The sequence below is a fragment of the Salvia hispanica genome, chromosome 1, assembly GCF_023119035.1.
Source record: "Salvia hispanica cultivar TCC Black 2014 chromosome 1, UniMelb_Shisp_WGS_1.0, whole genome shotgun sequence".
In the NCBI taxonomy this organism is placed as follows: domain Eukaryota; kingdom Viridiplantae; phylum Streptophyta; class Magnoliopsida; order Lamiales; family Lamiaceae; genus Salvia; species Salvia hispanica.
In genome coordinates, this window is record NC_062965.1 from 48,933,223 (window position 1) to 48,952,986 (window position 19,764).

At 36.8% G+C, this 19,764-nt stretch overlaps 1 protein-coding gene and 2 pseudogenes across 1 annotated transcript; all 3 read right to left on the bottom strand.

Annotated features, from left to right (window-relative positions):
* Nucleotides 1-6,191: 6,191 nt before the first annotated feature.
* On the bottom strand, nt 6,192-7,256 carry LOC125199329 (annotated as a pseudogene).
* Nucleotides 7,257-15,390: 8,134 nt separating this feature from the next.
* Nucleotides 15,391-16,185, bottom strand: LOC125199347 (annotated as a pseudogene).
* A 128-nt stretch (nt 16,186-16,313) lies between these two features.
* On the bottom strand, nt 16,314-19,324 carry LOC125199356 (putative germin-like protein 2-1). The gene is made up of 3 exons (XM_048097401.1): nt 19,141-19,324; nt 17,010-17,069; nt 16,314-16,828 (listed from the first exon to the last, which is right to left on the bottom strand). The coding sequence occupies exons 1-3, from the start codon at nt 19,322-19,324 to the stop codon at nt 16,314-16,316; spliced, it is 759 nt and encodes a 252-aa protein (XP_047953358.1).
* Between the last annotated feature and the right edge of the window lie 440 nt (nt 19,325-19,764).

Genomic DNA, 19,764 nt, shown 5'->3' on the forward strand with positions numbered 1-19,764 from the left:
GGTAAGATATAGTAGTAATAAAGTAAGGCACATAATAAAGATATAGTAATAAAGTAAGGGAGTTTTTTAATACATAATAACTCAACTATAACTGAATGTTCCAAAGTAAAAAAAAGAGAACGGAGAGAGTATATAATACTTATAAAAAATTATGTTTGTGATGATTGATATTGACACAGGTTATGTTATGATATTTAGATATTATGAAGATTATAATTATTTAAATATATTAATTTACTGATTTATACTTCTGAAAATTACACGTTTTCCCATCTTGGATTCATTCTACTTGGGTTTTGGTCAGTTCATGTTTTTGGGTTTGAAATCATACTACAATAATGCTCGGAAGGTATCAATTACTATAATTCATGATAGTTGATACTACATTTCATGGTATGCTATGTTATGCTATAAATATTAAATGTTCAAATATTGTTTATTTATGATTGGAACATATATGCTCTAATCTATAACTATCTAAAGGTACAGTTGTATTGATATTCACGTAAATGCCACTGAATTCAGTTTGGGCGGGAAAATGAGTTAATTAATTAGGAGTAATTGATAAATTGATGGAGCAAAAATGGTCTCTTCCGCTTCGTGCTTTCTATGTGTTTGCTCTTCCCCAAAAAAGTGGGCTTACCAGAAAAGTTTTGTGGCATTATTTATTTATGAAAATGAACACTTAAAACCAAACCATCTCTCCTCTCTCCCTCAAAAATTACCCGCCGCCATCCTCTGGGATACCGCCGCTGCAGTTCGCCTGCCTCGAGACCTCGCCTCCTCTGCTGTCCTTACTTTCTCCGTCCAGAGGCTGCACGCAGCGCCTGACCGCCTCCATTGTGGCTCTCCGGCGCCGCACCATCGCTGCGTGGGTCACCGCGCCGTCCGGTTGCTCGGCGACAGTCCCAACCCCCCACGGAAAGCTAAGCATTTTATTTCAAAATCTTGCTCAAAGTTCGATATTTGAAAATTCAAACGTTTGGTTATTGATTTGAAACTTTTAGTTTTGGGAGCATTTACCTCCGTTGGAAAAAAGTTTTGGAAGAATAGGGATACTCTCTTGACTGTTGTTTTCATGATTTATGACAAAATCATATGAGCTTAATTTGTAAGAGATTGGAGATTTAAGGAGATGAATTTGGAATGTAATCTACCTTGAAAATGATTTAGGCTGAAATAGGAAGTGTCGTGCTCCTTCCTCTGCACTCTCTCTTTCTCTAACTCTAGAATTTTTTTATCGTGAAATGTGAAATTTGGGATGAAATTCTTTACAGGTTGTGAGAATCTGCTGGGTATAGACCATGGTGTACTGTAGAAGGAGTTGATTTTGGTGTAATTGGTATTAAATTGGTTTAACTGCGAATCAATGGTCTTATTTGCTGATATTAATTGTGAACTGATTGTAGGTAATGACTGGAAAAAAATTATGGAGCAGATTGGTGAAGAACCCATCCTTCCTCACGAGAAATCATGAAGAACTCGCCGGCTGCTGTGGCAGGGCAGTATTTTTCTTTCACAACAAGAACAACCGTGTTCGCATTCCCAACGCCGCGCTGGTAGTGGACAAGCCCAACGGGGACGACGAAGACGTCGCCCTGGTTAAGAACTTTAGGGTAATGTTTGTAGTTAGCGTATGACGTTACAAACCCAACTTCCAAGGAACCTTCTAGAACGGTGAGAATCTCGGCCGCCCTCGGGTGATAGTGGGGCGGGATGAATCCATTTGGGAGGAAGTCGAACGGGCCAGCATCAGCCCTTGACCGTTCATGTAACGACACGCCCTCCTAGGGTATAATAAATTCGGCAGTCGCTACCTAGACAACATAAATACAACGAGCGCAAGGCTAGGGTTTCATTTAAAGAGATTTGACCTAGGAATTTAACGAGCTATTGAGGCAATAAGACAACAGTTAAATCAAGAAAAATCAATGAAGAGTAGATAATCATAAATGACGATCAAAGTCAAGGGTTTAACAAGAAAGTCAAAGGAGAAAAGATAGCATAAACTACGATCCAAAAACAAGGGTTTAACATAAGCTCAACAAAATCCACGACATGTCTCAATCGTCTAAGCCAAGGGGAAAAATAAGTTAAAAATGACTAAGTGGTAATAATGAGTTTCAAAATTTAGCAGAAGCATCCAAGAGAAAGTGAAGCCATGTATGAAGACACGACTACACTCGAGGTTCAAAATATCCATCTTATTAATTAAGTTTGTTCAACACCCGCCAACGCTCGTCGACATTCAACCTGCACATAAGGAAAACACATGTAGGGCTGAGTATTTTGAAATACCCAGTGAACTCGAGTGCCAAAACATTTTATTTAATAAGTTATGCCACCCTTACCATATTGAACTCGAGTTTTAAGCAATTATAAAAGAATATCACGAGTATCACAAAAAAATATTTCTTAGACTGGCCAGTCAAACAACTCCCCCACTTTTTTCATCAATTATCACAATCACAATCACAATCACAATCTTTCCATGGTGCGACGAAAGTGTGGCCACACTTTTCGCCCACGAGACCGGCCGACTAGCAAGGACGGCTCCCGATCCCACCGTGTACACAGCCTGGTAGGGTTTGCGGCCCGTACTCAGACCCGAATTCGTTTATACATATCCATAGCCACTGTAGCCTAATGGAGCATACTCACGAACTAGGCATCAGACACACAATATCATAAAAAACAGTCACAGGCATGGCATAACGTTTCAAACCACCCTTATCACACCAATCAATATTTTTGCAAGAAATAAGAGAGTTTAAGAATAAAGCCCACCTCGACTGCTTAGATTTCAAGTATGTTCTTTCCCTTTGTTATCCTGCTTTGCAACCGAGGTTTCACCTTTTTACCACACATGTACATACCATGTATTAGTCCTAACATAAATTCATAAATCATGCATGCGTCACGTTTTCCCTTTTCCCATACCAATCAAGATCAAGTCATGTTCATCATATAAATTTCATTCGCATCTTAATTCTAGATCTATCATCAACATATGTCACACACGAGTATTTTGCCAACATACACACAACACACCCACACACACACACAACACACACACACACACGCCACGCACACGCACACGCAACGCACACACACACACACACACACACGACGCACACACACATGCACACATATATTCCATATCCCCTTTATCCCACTTTCACTCGATCAAGATGCATGAGGGTTCAAGAATACCGATTAATCGGTTAGATGAAGAAGAATTAACATAAGAATACCTTTTTGGAGAAAAACGAATGGTAGAAACAAAGTAGAGACTTGGTTCTTCAAAATCTTGAGGCTCAAACTCTAATTCTTCTCAAAGGATGAAGGATTATTGGAGAAAAGTAGAAGAAACTTGAGAGTGAGGGAAAGAGAGAGGGGGGGCGTGTATAATGGGTGGGGGCAAAAATAATGAGGGTTAGGGTTAGGGTTAGGTTTTGCTCTTATTTATAGGGTTCAATAAAATCTTTAGGTAATTAAGTAGAATATTTGGAAAGATTTTTATTCTCCACAATTAAATAAACAAATATTGTGGAGTAGGGAAGAAGAAATTAACAAAAATAAGCTCTAGGGCTCAAGCATGAAATTTTCGAAAATGGTGGCTTTTAATTAGCCAAGATTTTATTTTGTATATTTTACGGAGTAGAATAAAATATCACAGAGAAAAATAAAATAAAAATCCTCCCATTGGGAAAGGAAGATAGGCGTGTACTATAGGTATTAAATAAGGAATGGATTTTTAATATTAACTAAAATATGATATGACAAGATCTTCTTGAGGCATGGTAAGATTTGATAGAATATTTGATTTGAGGTATGTAAGGAAATCAATAAGGGATCAATTAAAAATAAAATAAATTCTTTCCTTCCCAAATATAGGTGATTTTCGAAAATCACCTAGAACAAGTGGGGCCGATTTTTCTCATTAAAAATAGGGAATAATTGGGTTTTGGATTTAATTTGGATAAATATCCCTAGAATTAAATTAAATTCGGAAAAATAGGATTTTCTCCAATAAAATGAGGGGTTTTCGAAAATCCAAGCAAATAAGGTTATGGAAAAAATATCCTAATAATCTCACTCACCCACAAACACATAATTTCTCAAATTCAAATATTCGCATGACACGTCATATAATCAACAAGTTTGACTTTTCAAACTTCCAACGCAACCCTAAACTCGACTCGGTCATAATTTCGTTCCTCAATTAATTCTCGTCTCCTAAGTCATAAATGAGGGAATTAAATATTTTTTTGGCTCTAAAATTAAAGTTCGAAAAAGTGGGGTGTTACAGTTCAAGCCCGGGATACGGGCAGCTTTCAGCCCGGCCCGATATGGGTTGCTCGTGTTTGCTGGCAAATGCAGCCCACTGTAGAAGAAGTCATCGGCTGTAACAGTTCCCGGGTTCTTGCATCCTAGAAACATAGATGCGCCAAATCAACGACAAATTACTAAGAGAAAATCAGAATATTTTGTCATGAAAAAATTGAGAAAAATTTTAATATTCATAGATCAAAATTCATGTTTTTTTTAGCAATTTGCCCAAAATTATATAGTGATATGAAAGTGGGACAATGCTTACCGGGGCTATTGGCATCGAAAACGCAAAAATCTTGTAAAGGAGAAGGATCAAAAGCCAAGGCCAAACACAGTAAATTAAGGGCTAAAGCGCTGAATAAAACTACAACTCCAGTCTTTTTTTTTTTTTTTTTTTTTTTTTTTTTCTGATTATAGTTTATGGGATAAAACAATCTATTTATAGGTGTGTTTGGTTAGGACAATTAATATCATATGCTACAAGACCTACACAATCTCATCCCATAGTCAAACAGTAGTATAACGTTATTTCCATAGTAATTGAATATGACGCTTTTTAATATCCTAATTTACTCGGACAAAATTTAATTCATAGTAAAAATTAGGAAACCGAAATAAAATAATTAAGACTGATTCCATATTTACTAGAATTGGTCAAAGTTAATAATATCATAGTGCTTAGTCACACCCGACCTTTATTGCTAGCAATGAAATCAATGTTGATATGGTATGCTATGCTATATGTATTAAATCATCAAAGATTTGGGATGGGTTTTGTTTATTCAATTATGATTGAAACATGGTTCGCAGAATACCAAAACTTTTGAGCCTGTGGAAGTTGTCAAGGGGGTCGAGTCGCGGACTCGCAGTCCATCAACTCTCTGATGCTGAAGAAGCTGTTACAATAACTATCCAAGCAAAATTGTCTAATGAATATGTTATCTAATGAATATGTTTGTTTGAACAAGTCTAATTATCAGCATTTCCCCTTTCTAAATGCACCCATCCTCCAGTTTCTGTTGTTTGTTGAAGAACAATAATATTGTATTAATTGTATAATATAATTTGTATGATTGCTCACTAAATCTGTCTAATATCTCTGTTCTTTTACGTGCTACATTAGTTTTTTGTTGGGCCTTAAATAGCTATACAATTTAGCCCTATTGGAGAGATACTGCATCTGCGGAATCCGACGTCAAAATTGATTCCATGCATCTGCCGAATCCCATGCATTGCACCTTTTATTCCGACATGGAAAAATCAAAGGAATTGCATCAGGACACAAAAATGGAGACACAATTACTTGTTGAAAGTTTCTGAAGAAAGGGCCGAAATTTAGAGCGCAAGGACAGTCCTTAAGTTATTGATTAATTTGTCAACTAGTATGTCTTAATCATTCTTTTTATAAGACGATTCCATTTACATCCTTTAATTTAGTTTGGACACTAATAAAAATTGAATACAATATATTCAAAAAATACGAATTAACTTCCTTAATTGAATTTAAAAATGCTATTAGACATTCCCTTTTTTAGCTAATTATGATTTATTGGATCCTTAAAAAATGTTGATCATCAAAAAGGAATATTTCGATCCTCTGATAGCTGTGGGTTGCTTGCAGTGTGCAAACCGTTGACAATTTAGCAATTAACCAAAAGACGATTTTCCTCTTTGGCTAATGATTTTTTTAAAACAAATTATCAAATATCTTTTGTAACAGACTTGGTTCGAGAAAACTAGTCGACATTCTGAATTTATATTTGGAAGAAATGGCAATTTGAAATGTAGGAAAAAAAATCATGGAGCTATTTCATGTTATTGAAAATAAACAAATGGAGTAATCACTTCTACAACAATCAAGACCAAGACTTGCATTGAAGCCGATCCACAATTCCCTTATTCAATCTAAAAGCTTTTGCTAGATAATTGCTATCAATCACAGGCTTGGCACCAAATATACCGGCGGCAACTTCCACAATTCCGGGGTTCTGGCTATTGAGCGCTGCCAGAACCACCGTTTTAGCATTCCCGACGCCGCGTTGGTAGTGGACAAGCCCGACCGGGACGATGAAGACATCGCCCTTGTTAAGAAACTTTAGGGTAATGTTTGTAGTTAGGGTATGACGTCACGAATCCGACTTCCAAGGAACCTTCTAGAACGGTGAGAATCTCGGACGCCCTCGGGTGGTAATGGGGCGGGAAGAGTCCATTTGGCAGGAAGTCGAGGCGGGCCAGCGTAAGCCCTTGACCGTTCAGGCCCGGGATTCCGGCTACTTTCAGCCCGGCCCGGTATGGGTTGCTCGTGTTTGATGGCAAATGCAGCCCGCTGTAGAAGAAGTCGTTGGCGGTAACAATTCTCGGGTTTTTGCATCCTAGAAAAATAGGTGCGCCAAATCAACAACATATTATAAATAGAAAATTAGAATATTTTTGTTATGGGAGAATTGAGCAAAATGGTACTCCCTCAGTCCGCCATTAGGAGTCCCATTCATGGGCGGCACGAGTTTTAAGAAAAGTTAAGAAAAGTGGATGGAAAAAGTTAGTGGAATATGGGTCTCACTTGTATATAGTAGTTTTAAATAAAATGTGAGTGTAATAAGTTAATGAAAGGTGGAACCCTATTACCATTTATGGTAAAAGTCAATCGGAACTTCTATTCATGGACGGACTAAAATGGAAAAACGGGACTCTTATTTGCGGACGGAGAGAGTAAAATTGTAGCACGGACCAGAATTTGACTAAAATTTTATGATTTTTTCTATTTACCCAAAATGAAATAGTGATATGAAAGTGGGAAAATGCTTACCGGGTCTTTTGGCATCAAAAACACAGAAATCTTGTAAAGGAGAAGGATCAAAAGCCAATGCCAAATGCAATAAATTAAAGGCCAAAGTGCTGAATAAAACTACAACTCCAGTCATCTTAATTTGTTTTTTTTTTAATTATAGTTTATGGGATAAAACAACCTATTTATAGGCGGGTTTGATAGATTAATCAAAGTCATATGCTACACTACCTACACAATCTCATCTAATAATCAAATAGCATAATGTTATTTCCCTAATAATGGAATATAACGTTTTCTAATATCCTAATCTACTCGAACAAAATTTAATTATTAAAAATTAGGAAAGTGAAATAAAATAGACAGACACCAATAGTAGCCAAATTGTACGCAACCTAGAGTGGTGATATGTAGTAATAAATCCAGACAAAATTACTATGGATTTATATATCATTAAAAATTCATGATTCCATATTAACTAAGAATTGGTCAAAAGTTATAAGTATATTGCTTAATCACACACGACCGTTTATGTGTGTTCAAGGTTATCCATATATTCTTGATTGTGTTGATCGGATTCCATGTTTGAAAATTTCAACTTTAGATTAACCATTTCACCTTTAGTTCAAATATTGTTTGTCGAAGGGGATATTGGTTGCTTATATTGATTGAAAAAATAATATTCTTATTCCGCCAATATAAATCATAAGTTGCTCATCAGATAATGTAGGTGGACAAATATGACAAGAAAAACAAAGATATGTCATTTCGAATAGATGTAATCGATGTCATTCACGCAAACATTGCAATTTAACCTCAATCCAATAAAAGTTATAGTCGACGAGTGTATAAATTGTTTCAAGTTCTTAGACAAAATTTAGGAGTTATTCAGTTTATCTACTCCCTCCGTCCCACAAAAAGAGTCATACTTTGTCATTTTGGTCACTCCCACACTCAATACACTCACATTTTATTATAAATCCAATATAAAAAAATAGGTCTCATATTTCACTAATTTTTTCAACCCACTATTTTTTTACATTTCTTAAAACTCTATGACTCCTATTGTGGAACGGAGGGATTATTAGATAAGCTTTGAGACCACCTTTTTTATGTCACATTCCTAGTTTCTATCTTCCTTTAGGAATTTATTTTAAGTAGCTTTTTAACTTAGTTCATTTTGCATCATTTAGCTGAGAATGTTCGTGCAAAGACTGCATCTTTCCTTCTCTCTCTATCTATTTTTCGAAAAAAATAATAATTTTCGCCAAGTATTAATTTTGCTCACCACTGTGACTATGTCTGAGTTGCCCAATCCGTATTCCAGTTTAATTGGTTTCTTTAATTTTAATCTATTTCCATCTTTAATTTCCACATTAGTTTAAATCTTGTTTACGGGAGTATTTCGTATTTCAGTCTCTTTCCCTTATTTTTGGGCCCGGTGGCATTCCCCAACCTTTGAAGTGTGGAATTCATAAAATGTCATCCCATTAAAAATGACATACTATTTTTTCATAAAATGGAAATAACATCATTTCTTATTTTATTCTATTTTCATTAATTCACAAACGAGCGTTAACTAAAATTTCACGCCACAAAACATATGTTTCATGCTTAATGGGATATACAGATTAAGTAAAAATATAAATGAAGTGAGTTAGTGAAATGGGAGGCCATCCGCCAGCAATAGAACTAAAAATCAATATTTGAACGAACTTGGTTCGAAACGACTTCACAAATGATATAATGCGCAATTAAACAGCATTAATCATAAGAACTAAACAAGTATGGATCGGAGCTCAAGACCAAGGCTTGGAGTGAAGCTGCTCCACAGTTCCCCTATCCAATCTAAAAGCCTTATTCAACGATTCCGGCGTTCTGATTTGCACTAATAAATTATTATTTGTTTGTTAATTATAGAAAATTACTTTTTTCAATTGTTAGCTTTAATTTTGTACTAATAAATTACAGTAATCCTCATACCATAAATTAATATCATACTATTGTCAAACTAAGAAAAGTAAATCAGACAAACGGTGAAAGTATTCATAGTCATATGAAATTGATTTGTACCTAGAATAGATTTATACACATCTAAAATAGATTGATACATATTCCTTGTAAACGTGAAACACATTAAAATGGGCCGGGGGCCCATGGTCCCATAAATTTCAATATATGCATTACTAATTTACTGATTCTCAATAAAATTTTGGCTTCGTCATTGTCTAGAATACCTAGGTCACCTTCTGATAAGTTTATACTACTACTCTCTCTGTCCCGGTTAAGATGACACATTGCTTAGCCGGCACAGAATTTTAGGAGTTATTAGTTAAAGTATTTAATTGGAGAGAGAACGTGGGTGGAAGTATTAAAGTAGAGAGATAAAAAAAGATGAATATTTTAATAGGAGTGAGAAAAAGTGGTTGAGTGTATTAATTGGAGAGAGAAAGTTACCAAAAAAGGAAATGTGTCATCATAGTTGGACAGACTAAAAAGGAAAACGTGTCATCTTAAGCGGCCGGGACAGAGGGAGTAGTATTTTATTGAAATCTGCTAATGAATTGAAATCCTCACACCATACATATCACACTAATTAATTTCAGAAAATTACATATTATGCGAATCAAATTACGGTTTAATTAGAATTTCTTGGGGTATGAAATTGATATATTGGGTTTTTATTTGATTTGAACTTATTTAGTCCTCATAGATGAGAAAAGGAGAGAAATTGTAAAATCGTTTATTGGATGGCAGAAAACCCTAATTTACCGATTGGAGAAACAGTTTGTCTAGATTCCGGCATGGCAAAGGAATCGCGGCAGGTATCGGAATTCACGGAAGATATCACTGCTCTACTCTGCAACTTCAAACGAAAGTGGATTTTCGAAGAGGAAAATTTCGATATGATGAGAGAATGTTTGGCAAGTAATGGTACGGAATTGATAGCGGACATGAAGAAAGGCCCTCCTTATGACCATCACGCCGTTCTCAGATACATCACTCAAGTCTGCAATAGTGGTGTAAGCAATTTATTTATTTTTTTCTAATTTTGCTTAATTAGTTTTGACTACTCCCTCCGCCCCGGCTAAGATGACACATTGCTTAGCCGGCACGAGATTTTAGGAGTTGTTGGTTAAAGTGTTTAATTGGAGAGAGAAAATGTGGGTGTAAGTATTATGAAGAAAGATGTATATTTTAATAGAAGTGAGAAAAATTGGTTGAGTGTATTAATTAGACAGATAAAGGTACCGAAAAAGGAAATGTGTCATCTTAGTAACTTAGTTGGGGCAAACTAAAAAGGAAAACGTGTCATCTTAAGCTGAACGGAGGGAGTAATTGATTGAATTAACGTTCTAGGGTTTTGATTTTGATGTGAAACTTCCTACTTATCTAGGTAGTATGTTGGTGTGTTTGATCCCTCTTGTTCTGTCTGAACCTATCGATCGTGATTATGCGTATGAGAAAGCAAAGTTTGCTATTGATGAGATCAATGTTGACACGGTACGGTATGCTATGCATATTTAATCATCAAAGATATTTATGATTGAAACAAGCTTTTAATTGCATAATACCAAAACTTTTGAGCTTGTGGAAGTTGTCAAGGCTGTTGAGACGGCCTACAACGGCTCTTTCATGTTGTTGACCTTGGCTGTGAAAAAAGTCGGGCAGGCTGAATGTAACGATCCACCCTTCTAGGGTATAATAAATACGGCGGTCGTTAACTAGGCGGACTTAAATGCAACAAAGATCATAGGCTAGGGTTTCATTTAAAGAAATTTTACCAAAGTATTTAATGAAAAATTAAGTAAGAGAAGAATAATGCCTTAGCAATGAGATTCAATGAAAAAGGGGTATCACAATTAGCATTTTCAAAATGACAAGGTTTCAAAAATAATCCAATCCCTATCACATCTCAATATTCCCACGAAATAAAATAGTTCAAACTCAACCAAACAATCATAAGTTTCATGTTTCAGCGGAAGCAACCAAGAGAAGGGTGAAGCTATGTATGAAGACACAACTACACTCGGAGTTTCAAACTGGTCATATTATTATTATTATCTCCTTTGCTCAACACCGCCAATCGCTCGTTATCGCTCAACCTGCACATTGGGAAAACACGTGCAGGGCTGAGTAATATAAACATACTCAGTGGACTCATGCCGAAAACAGTTTTTTCACAAATATAGTTATCATGCCATTTTCAAGTGTCCATCGGGGTTTTATCTTTAGAAAGGCCCGAGGCACCACAATATATATATCATTTATCCAAAATCACGGTCGCGCAACCATTTTTCTCATCTACGTTTACCATATCCTCATTCTACATGACAAGGAATGCGGCCGCAATCCTCGTAGAGTTTGCGGCTCTACGAGGATCCGAATTCGATTAAATCAATAGTGGCATAGCCACAAGGGATAGGCACGACAAAACAAATCAAGGCATGATAACACAGATCTCATTCTCATCAATAAAGATTTAGGACGATATCCTTATTTTAAAAGAAAAGCCCACCTCGTCGGCTTAGCTCGCAAGTATTCTCTTCCCCTTGCTATCACGCTGAGAGCGCGAATTATCACCTTTAAATTATGTGTATCACAAATCAGTTTTAAACATTGATTCGAAAATCATGCATGTTCCCAGCGTTTCCCTTTTCCCATTAATTCGTTTTAATATCACCATTCAAAATCAAGGTATGATTATCGTATCACTTTTTATTCGCACAACAACTCCAGATCTATCATCAAAACGTGTCACGCATGAGTGTTTCACAACACACATCACACGCACACACATACAACACACATACAACACACATGCACGCACACCGAGGCATGCACACACACGCACACGGTCCACACACACACACACATGCATCCCATTCATCAATTGGTTTCCCCTTTCACTCGATCTATATGCATGAGGGTTCAAAGAACACCGATTAATCGGTTAGATGAGAAAAGATTGATATAAAAATACTTTTTCTTGATAGAACGAACGGTAGAACAAAGTAATAGCCTTGATTCTTCAACAATTCTTGAATTTCAACTTCAATTCTTGGTAAAGAATGAAGAGATCTTGAATAAAATAGAAAACAAGTTGAAGAAGAAGTGGAAAAGTGGGGAGGCGTGATTTTGAGAGAGAGGGGCGATTTTTATCTGATTCTAGGTTTAGGTTTTCTCATGTATTTATAGAGTGCAAGATATAATATCTTTAATTAAATAAATTAAAGATTTGAGAAGATTTGGGGAGGGAGTTGGCGTGAAAAATGGGAAAAATGGGAGGAAGATTTAATTAGCCTATGATTTTATTTGGATATTTTACGGAGTAGAATAAAATATCACGGAGCAGAATAAAATAATAAATCCTCCCATATAATTATGGAGTAGGCGGTTTTTATGCCTAGGATTTGAATTCAAATCCTAATTTAAATAGGATATGGCAAGATCTTCTTAGATATGGTAAGATATGCTAGAATATTTATATTTATTCATGGAGGAGAATAAATAAGGGATCAAATAATATAATAAAATAATTCTTTCTCCCACAAAATAGGAGATTTCGAAAATCTCCATGAAATAAACATGGGAGTCGAAAATTCCATAGAATAATTGGACTTTGGATTTAATTTGGATAATTATCCCAAGCAAATAATTAAATCCAAGAAAAATAGGATTCCTTCTCCAATAATAATAAGGGTCGAAAATTCCAATAAAATGTGTAGGATATTTATGAAAATCCTATTTAGTCTCACTCATCCCTTGGGAAATAATTCGCCACAATTATATTACTCCGCATCAAAGTATTCACACAAAAACAACCATTTTTACTTCCACCTCATATTCTCAAAACATTGACCTTTCAACGGTCACGTCATATTTTCCACATCTTTGACTATTCAACAGCCACGTCATATTTTCCACATTTTTGATTATTCAATCAATCTCGTCATCCATTTGACTATTCAAATAAATCTCAACTCCAAATCGCAATTTGGTCACGAAGAAATCATGTAATTAAATCACTCATCAATTAATCCACATACTCCATAGCATTAAAAGCATTTAATGCAAAAATTTTATAACTCGAAAGGGTTCGAAAAAGCGGGGCGTTACATTCTACCACTCTTAAAAGAAATTTCGTCCCGAAATTTGGTACCTTCATGGAAAGAGTTCCGGGTACAGTTCCATCATCTTGTCCTCATGCTCCCACGTGGTTTCTTCATATTCGTGGTTTCTCCATAGTACTTTTACGCTAGCAATGGATTTATTTCTCAAATTTTGAACCTTTCGGTCCAAGATCATCTGTGGTCTCTCTTCGTAGCTCAAGTCGGAATTCAGCACGACTTCTCCATAGTGGATCACGTGTTTCGGATCGAACACATATTTTCGCAACTGCGATACGTGAAAGACGTTATGCACATTTCCGAGACTTGGCGGTAGCGCTAATCGGTATGCTACGGGTCCTATTTCTTCAAGAATTTCATAAGGTCCGATAAAATGCGGTTTCAATTTTCCTTTAGCACCAAAACGCGTTATCCCTTTCGGCGGGGACACTTTGAGAAAAACTTTATCACCGGCTTGAAATTGTTAGTCGGTCCGTCGGACGTCAGCGTATGACTTTTGTCTGTCCTGGGCTTCCTTCATTCTCACACGAATTTGTCGAACAATTTCAATCATCTCTTCGACTGCATCGGGTCCGAGTACCCTTCGCTCGCCAACCTCATCCCAGTAAAGCGGTGATCTACACTTCCTTCCGTATAGTGCTTCATATGACGCCATGTTGATTGTTGCTTGAAAGTTGTTGTTGTAAGCAAATTCAATCAGCGGTAGTACGGATTCCCAACTTCCACCGCGGTCGAGCACCACGACTCTCAACATATCCTCGAGGGTTTGGATTGTCCTCTCGGATTGCCCGTCGGACTGCGGGTGAAACACCGTGCTAAAATTCAATCGCGTTCCAAGCTTGCGCCGTAGACTAATCCAAAATTTTGATGTGAACTTCGGGTCACGATCGGACGTAATTGTCACTGGGACTCCATGCAATCGCACAATCTCCTTTATGTAAATCTGCGCCAGCTTGCTCGATCCATGAGTTATAGGAATCGGTATGAAGTGCGCACACTTGGTAAGTCGATCTATGATCACCCAAATTGCGGTGTTTCCCGTTAGGGTCTTTAGCAAGGCCGTCACGAAATCCATGGCGATGTGCTCCCATTTCCACTCGGGTATCACCAGTGGTTGTAATTTTTCATGTGGTCATTGATGTAAGGCCTTTACCTGTTGGCAGGCTAAGCAACGCTCCACAAACGCCGCGATATCCCTCTCCATCGGATGGATATGCTATGTTTGAACAAGTTCAATAATCAGCACTTCCCCTTTCTAAACTAGTTATGTATTTGCAATCATCAAAGAATTGGATTGGTTTCTTTCTCTTCTCTTGTTTGTTAATTGAGAATTGAATTGGTTTCTTTGTTTTCTCTTGTTTCTTAATGTTTGTGTATTCTCATGGTCATAATCTCAGAACTCCACTATTCATTCCCCTATAACCTATTTCTGTGGTTTTAACTAATTTATACCTCTCTGACCTCTTTATCAAGAGGCGAAGACACGGTATTGGCTCACCGTATTCACACAATAGCTGATTTCTGGCCTTGTAATTGTTGCATATTGAACCACACCCACTGCAGTTCTATAAACCTTCCCCTCAATAGTTGGATTATCGTCGACTTTGCCAAAATGTGTATATACAGAGAGAAATGAAACAAGAACAAGTTGATACTTTGTGTAGAGAAATCTTATTGAATACTTAAATGAAATTTAGACCAAGGGGCATTCTATTTATACTAGTGAAGGAATAAACTAGAGTGGGATGAATCTACACAAATACATGTACCAAATTAAAGTAATAGGTGTACATAGCATATTAGCATTAATATTAGGAGTTGACCACTTATTCAGGAATCTAGGAAATACATTTTATATATGTACTAGTATCAGTATTTTGTGCGGAGAATTTAGTATAAGAAACTTTTTCTCTTTGGTTACTATTACTTTTGAAACAAATTATTACTATATATTAACTTAAAATATCATTTATAAGGGACTTGGTTCGAGACGGCTGCACAAATGATACACAATGCCCAATGGTGCTCAACTAGAGATTGTCTTTAGAAGAAATGGCAATTTGAAAGTAGGAAAAAAAATTATGGAGCCATTTCTTATTATTGAAAATAAAGAAATGGAGTAATCACTTCTAACAACGCTCAAGACCAAGGCTTGGATTGAAGCTGCTCCACAATTCCCTTATTCAATCTAAAAGCATTTGCAAGATAATTGCTGTCAATCACAGGCTTGGCTCCAAATATACCGGCGGCAACTTCCACAATTCCGGCGTTCTGGCTATTCACCGCCGACAGAACAACCGTGTTCGCATTCCCAACGCCGCGCTGGTAGTGGACAAGTCCAACGGGGACGACGTAGACGTCTCCCTTGTTAAGAACTTTAGGGTAATGTTTGTAGTTAGGGTATGACGTCACGAATCCGACTTCTAAGGAACCATCTAGAACGGTGAGAATCTCGGCCGCCCTCGGGTGATAGTGGGGCGGGATGAATCCATTTGGCAGGAAGTCGAGGCGGGCCAGCGTCAGCCCTTGACCGTTCAGCCCGGGATACGGGCTGCTTTCAGCCCGGCTCGGTAGGGGTTGCTTGTGTTTGCTGGCAAATGCAGCCCGCTGTAGAAGAAGTCGTCGGCTGTAACAGTTCCCGGGTTCTTGCATCCTAGAAACATAGGTGCGCCAAATCAACAACATATTACTAATAGAAAATCAGAATATTGTCATGGAAGAATTGAGGAAAATGTTAAAATTCATGGATTAAAATTAATGTATATTTTGCAATTTGCCCAAAATTATATAGTGATATATGCAAGTGGGACAATACTTACCGGCGCTATTGGCATCGAAAACGCAAAAATCTTGTAAAGGAGAAGGATCAAAAGCCAAGGCCAAACACAATAAATTAAGGGCTAAAGTGCTGAATAAAACTACAACTCCAGTCATTTTTTTTTTCTGATTATAGTTAATGGGATAAAACAATCTATTTATAGGTGTATTTGATTAGGAAAAAAATCATGGAGCTATTTCATGTTATTGAAAATAAAGAAATGGAGTAATCACTTCTACAACAATCAAGACCAAGGCTTGCATTGAAGCCGATCCACAATTCCCTTATTCAATCTAAAAGCTTTTGCTAGATAATTGCTATCAATCACAGGCTTGGCACCAAATATACCGGCGGCAACTTCCACAATTCCGGGGTTCTGGCTATTGAGCGCTGCCAGAACCACCGTTTTAGCATTCCCGACGCCGCGTTGGTAGTGGACAAGCCCGACCGGGACGATGAAGACATCGCCCTTGTTAAGAACTTTAGGGTAATGTTTGTAGTTAGGGTATGACGTCACGAATCCGACTTCCAAGGAACCTTCTAGAACGGTGAGAATCTCGGACGCCCTCGGGTGGTAGTGGGGCGGGAAGAGTCCATTTGGCAGGAAGTCAAGGCGGGCCAGCGTCAGCCCTTGACCGTTCAGGCCCGGGATTCCGGCTACTTTCAGCCCGGCCCGGTAGGGGTTACTCGTGTTTGATGGCAAATGCAGCCCTCTGTAGAAGAAGTCGTTGGCGGTAACAATTCTTGGGTTCTTGCATCCTAGAAACATAGGTGCGCCAAATCAACAATATATTATTAATAGAAAATTAGAATATTTTTGTTATGGGAGAATTGAGCAAAATGGTAAAATTGTAGCGCGGACCAGAATTTGACTAAAACTTTATGATTTTTTCTATTTACCCAAATTTAAATAGTGATATGAAAGTGGGAGAATGCTTACCGGGTCTTTTGGCATCGAAAACGCAGAAATCTTGTAAAGCAGAAGGATCAAAAGCCAATGCTAAATGCAATAAATTAAAGGCCAAAGTGCTGAATAAAACTATAACTCCAGTCATCTTAATTAGTTTTTTTTTTATATTATAGTTTATGGGATAAAACAACCTATTTATAGGCGTGTTTGATAGAATAATCAAAGTCATATGCTACACTACCTACACAATCTCATCTAATAATCAAATAGCATAATGTTATTTCTCTAATAATGGAATATAACGTTTTTTAATATCCTTATCTACTCGAACAAAATTTAATTATTGAAAATTTGGAAAGTGAAATAAAATAGACAGATTAGTACTATGGATTTATATAAATCATTAAAAATTGATTCCATATTAATTAGGAATTGGTCGAAAGTTATAAGTATATTGCTTAATCACACACGACCGTTTATGTGAGTTCAAGGTTATCCATATATTCTTGATTGTGTTGATCGGATTCCATGTTTGAAATTTTCTAACTTTAGATTAACCATTTCACCTTTAGTTAAATATTGTTTGTCGAAGGGGCTATTGGTTGCTTATATCGTGAACTATAGACGTATTCTGAATTTTCACATGATCATTAAAATTGATCGAAAAAATAATAATCTTATTCCACCAAATCAAATCATAAGTTGCTCATCAGATAATGTAGGTGGATAAATATGACAAGAAAAACAAAGATGTCATTTCGAATAGATGTAATCGATGTCATTCACGCAAACATTGCAATTTAATCTTAACCCAATAAAAGTTACTATATCCGTCCACGAAAATTCGTCAAACCGGGAACGGGTTTTAAGAAATATACTGGAAAATGAGTTGAAAAAGTTAGTGAATTTTGGGTCCTACTTTTATATATTAATTTTATAATAAAATGTGAGTAGAAATGAGTTAGTGAAATATGGGGTCCACTATCAAAAATGGTAAAAGTGAAATGGGACAAATTTTGGGGGACGGAGGGAAATGAAAAAATGGGACAAATTTTCGTGGACAGAGGTAGTATATAGTTCACGAGTGTATAAATTGTTTCAAGTTCTTAGACAAAATTTAGGAGTTATTTAGTTTATCTACTTCTTCCGTCCCATAATAAGAGTCACACTTTGCCAATTTTGTCAGTCCCACACTCACATCACTCACATTTTATTATAAAATTAATATAAAAAATGGGTCTCATATTTCACTAACTTTTTAAATCCACTATTCTTTACATTTCTTAAAATTCGTGCTTATAATAGGAGTGACTCCTATTGTGGGACAGAGAGAGTATTAGATAAGCTTTGAGACCACCTTTTTGCTGTCACATCCATAGTTTCTAGCTTTCTTAGGAATTTATTTTTAGTAGCTTTTTAACTTAGTTCATTTTGCATCATTTTATTGAGAATGTTCATGCATTCTTTCCTTCTCACTCTGTCTATTTTTCAAAAAAAAAAAATAATTTTCGCCAAGTGTTAATTTTTCTCACCACTGTGACTATGCCGGAGTTTCCCAATCCATATTCTAGTGTAATTGCTTTCTTTAATTTTAGTCTATTTCAAATTTAAAAATTCCACATTAGTTTGAATCTTGTTTCAGTCTCTTTCCCCTATTTTCAGGCCTGGTGACATCGCCAAACCTTTGAAATGTGGAATCCATACGTATACGACCGTCTCATTAAAAACAACATACTATTTTTTCATAAAATGGAAATAACATCATTTCTTATTTTATTCTCTATTTATTAACTCACAATCGAGCATTACCTAAAATTTCATGCCACAAAACAAATGTTTCATACCTAGTGGGACATGCAGATTAAGTAAAAATATAAATAAAGTTAGTTAGTGAAATGTGAGGTCAACTTGCCAAAAATATAATACTAAAAAACAATATTTGGAACGAACTTGGTTCGAGACAGCTTCACAAATGATACAATGTGCAATCATAGGCTTGGCACCGAAGATACCGGCGACAACTTCAACGATTTCAGCGTTATGGCTATTGACCACTGACAGGACCACTGTGTTCATGCTCCCAATGGGGACGAAAAAGACGTGAGTCGTCGCCCTTGTTGAGAACTTTAGGGTATAGTTTGTAGTTAGGGTATGAAGTTACGAATCCGACTTCCAAGGAACCTTCTAGAACGGTTAGAATCTTGGCCGCCCTTGGGTGCTAGTGGGGCAGGATGAGAACCGTTCAGGCCCGGGATTCGGGCTGCTTTCAGCCCGGCTCGGTAGGGGTTACTCGTGTTTGATGGCAAATGCAGCCCGCTGTAAAAGAAGTTTCCGAGCTCATGCATCCTTGAAACATAGGTGCACCAAATCAACAAGATGTTATAGGTTGATTGAGAAAATCAGAATATTTTTTTGTTAGTATGCCTTTAATTTGTATATGATTAGGTTTCCTAATTGGGATAGGATTATGTTTCCTTGACCCAGTCTGTCTAATGTGTGTCTACATATATGGGAGTAGAGCACATAATTCTGCAATCTGTATCTGAAAACCGCAGTCATAATACAATTTGTTCTACGTTCTTGCCCGTGGACGTAGCCAACACAACGTTGGTGAACCACATAAATTTTGTGTCTGTTTACGTTCTTTTGTTTCTCGATTCACAATTGCCCTATTTGTCATAACAAACTGGTATCTAGAGCCTTGGTTTTCCAACTAGGGTTTTGAATTCCGCTAAGAGGGTTTTGTCTGGTAAATCGAGATGTCTGCTCTGAACGTGAAGGTTGA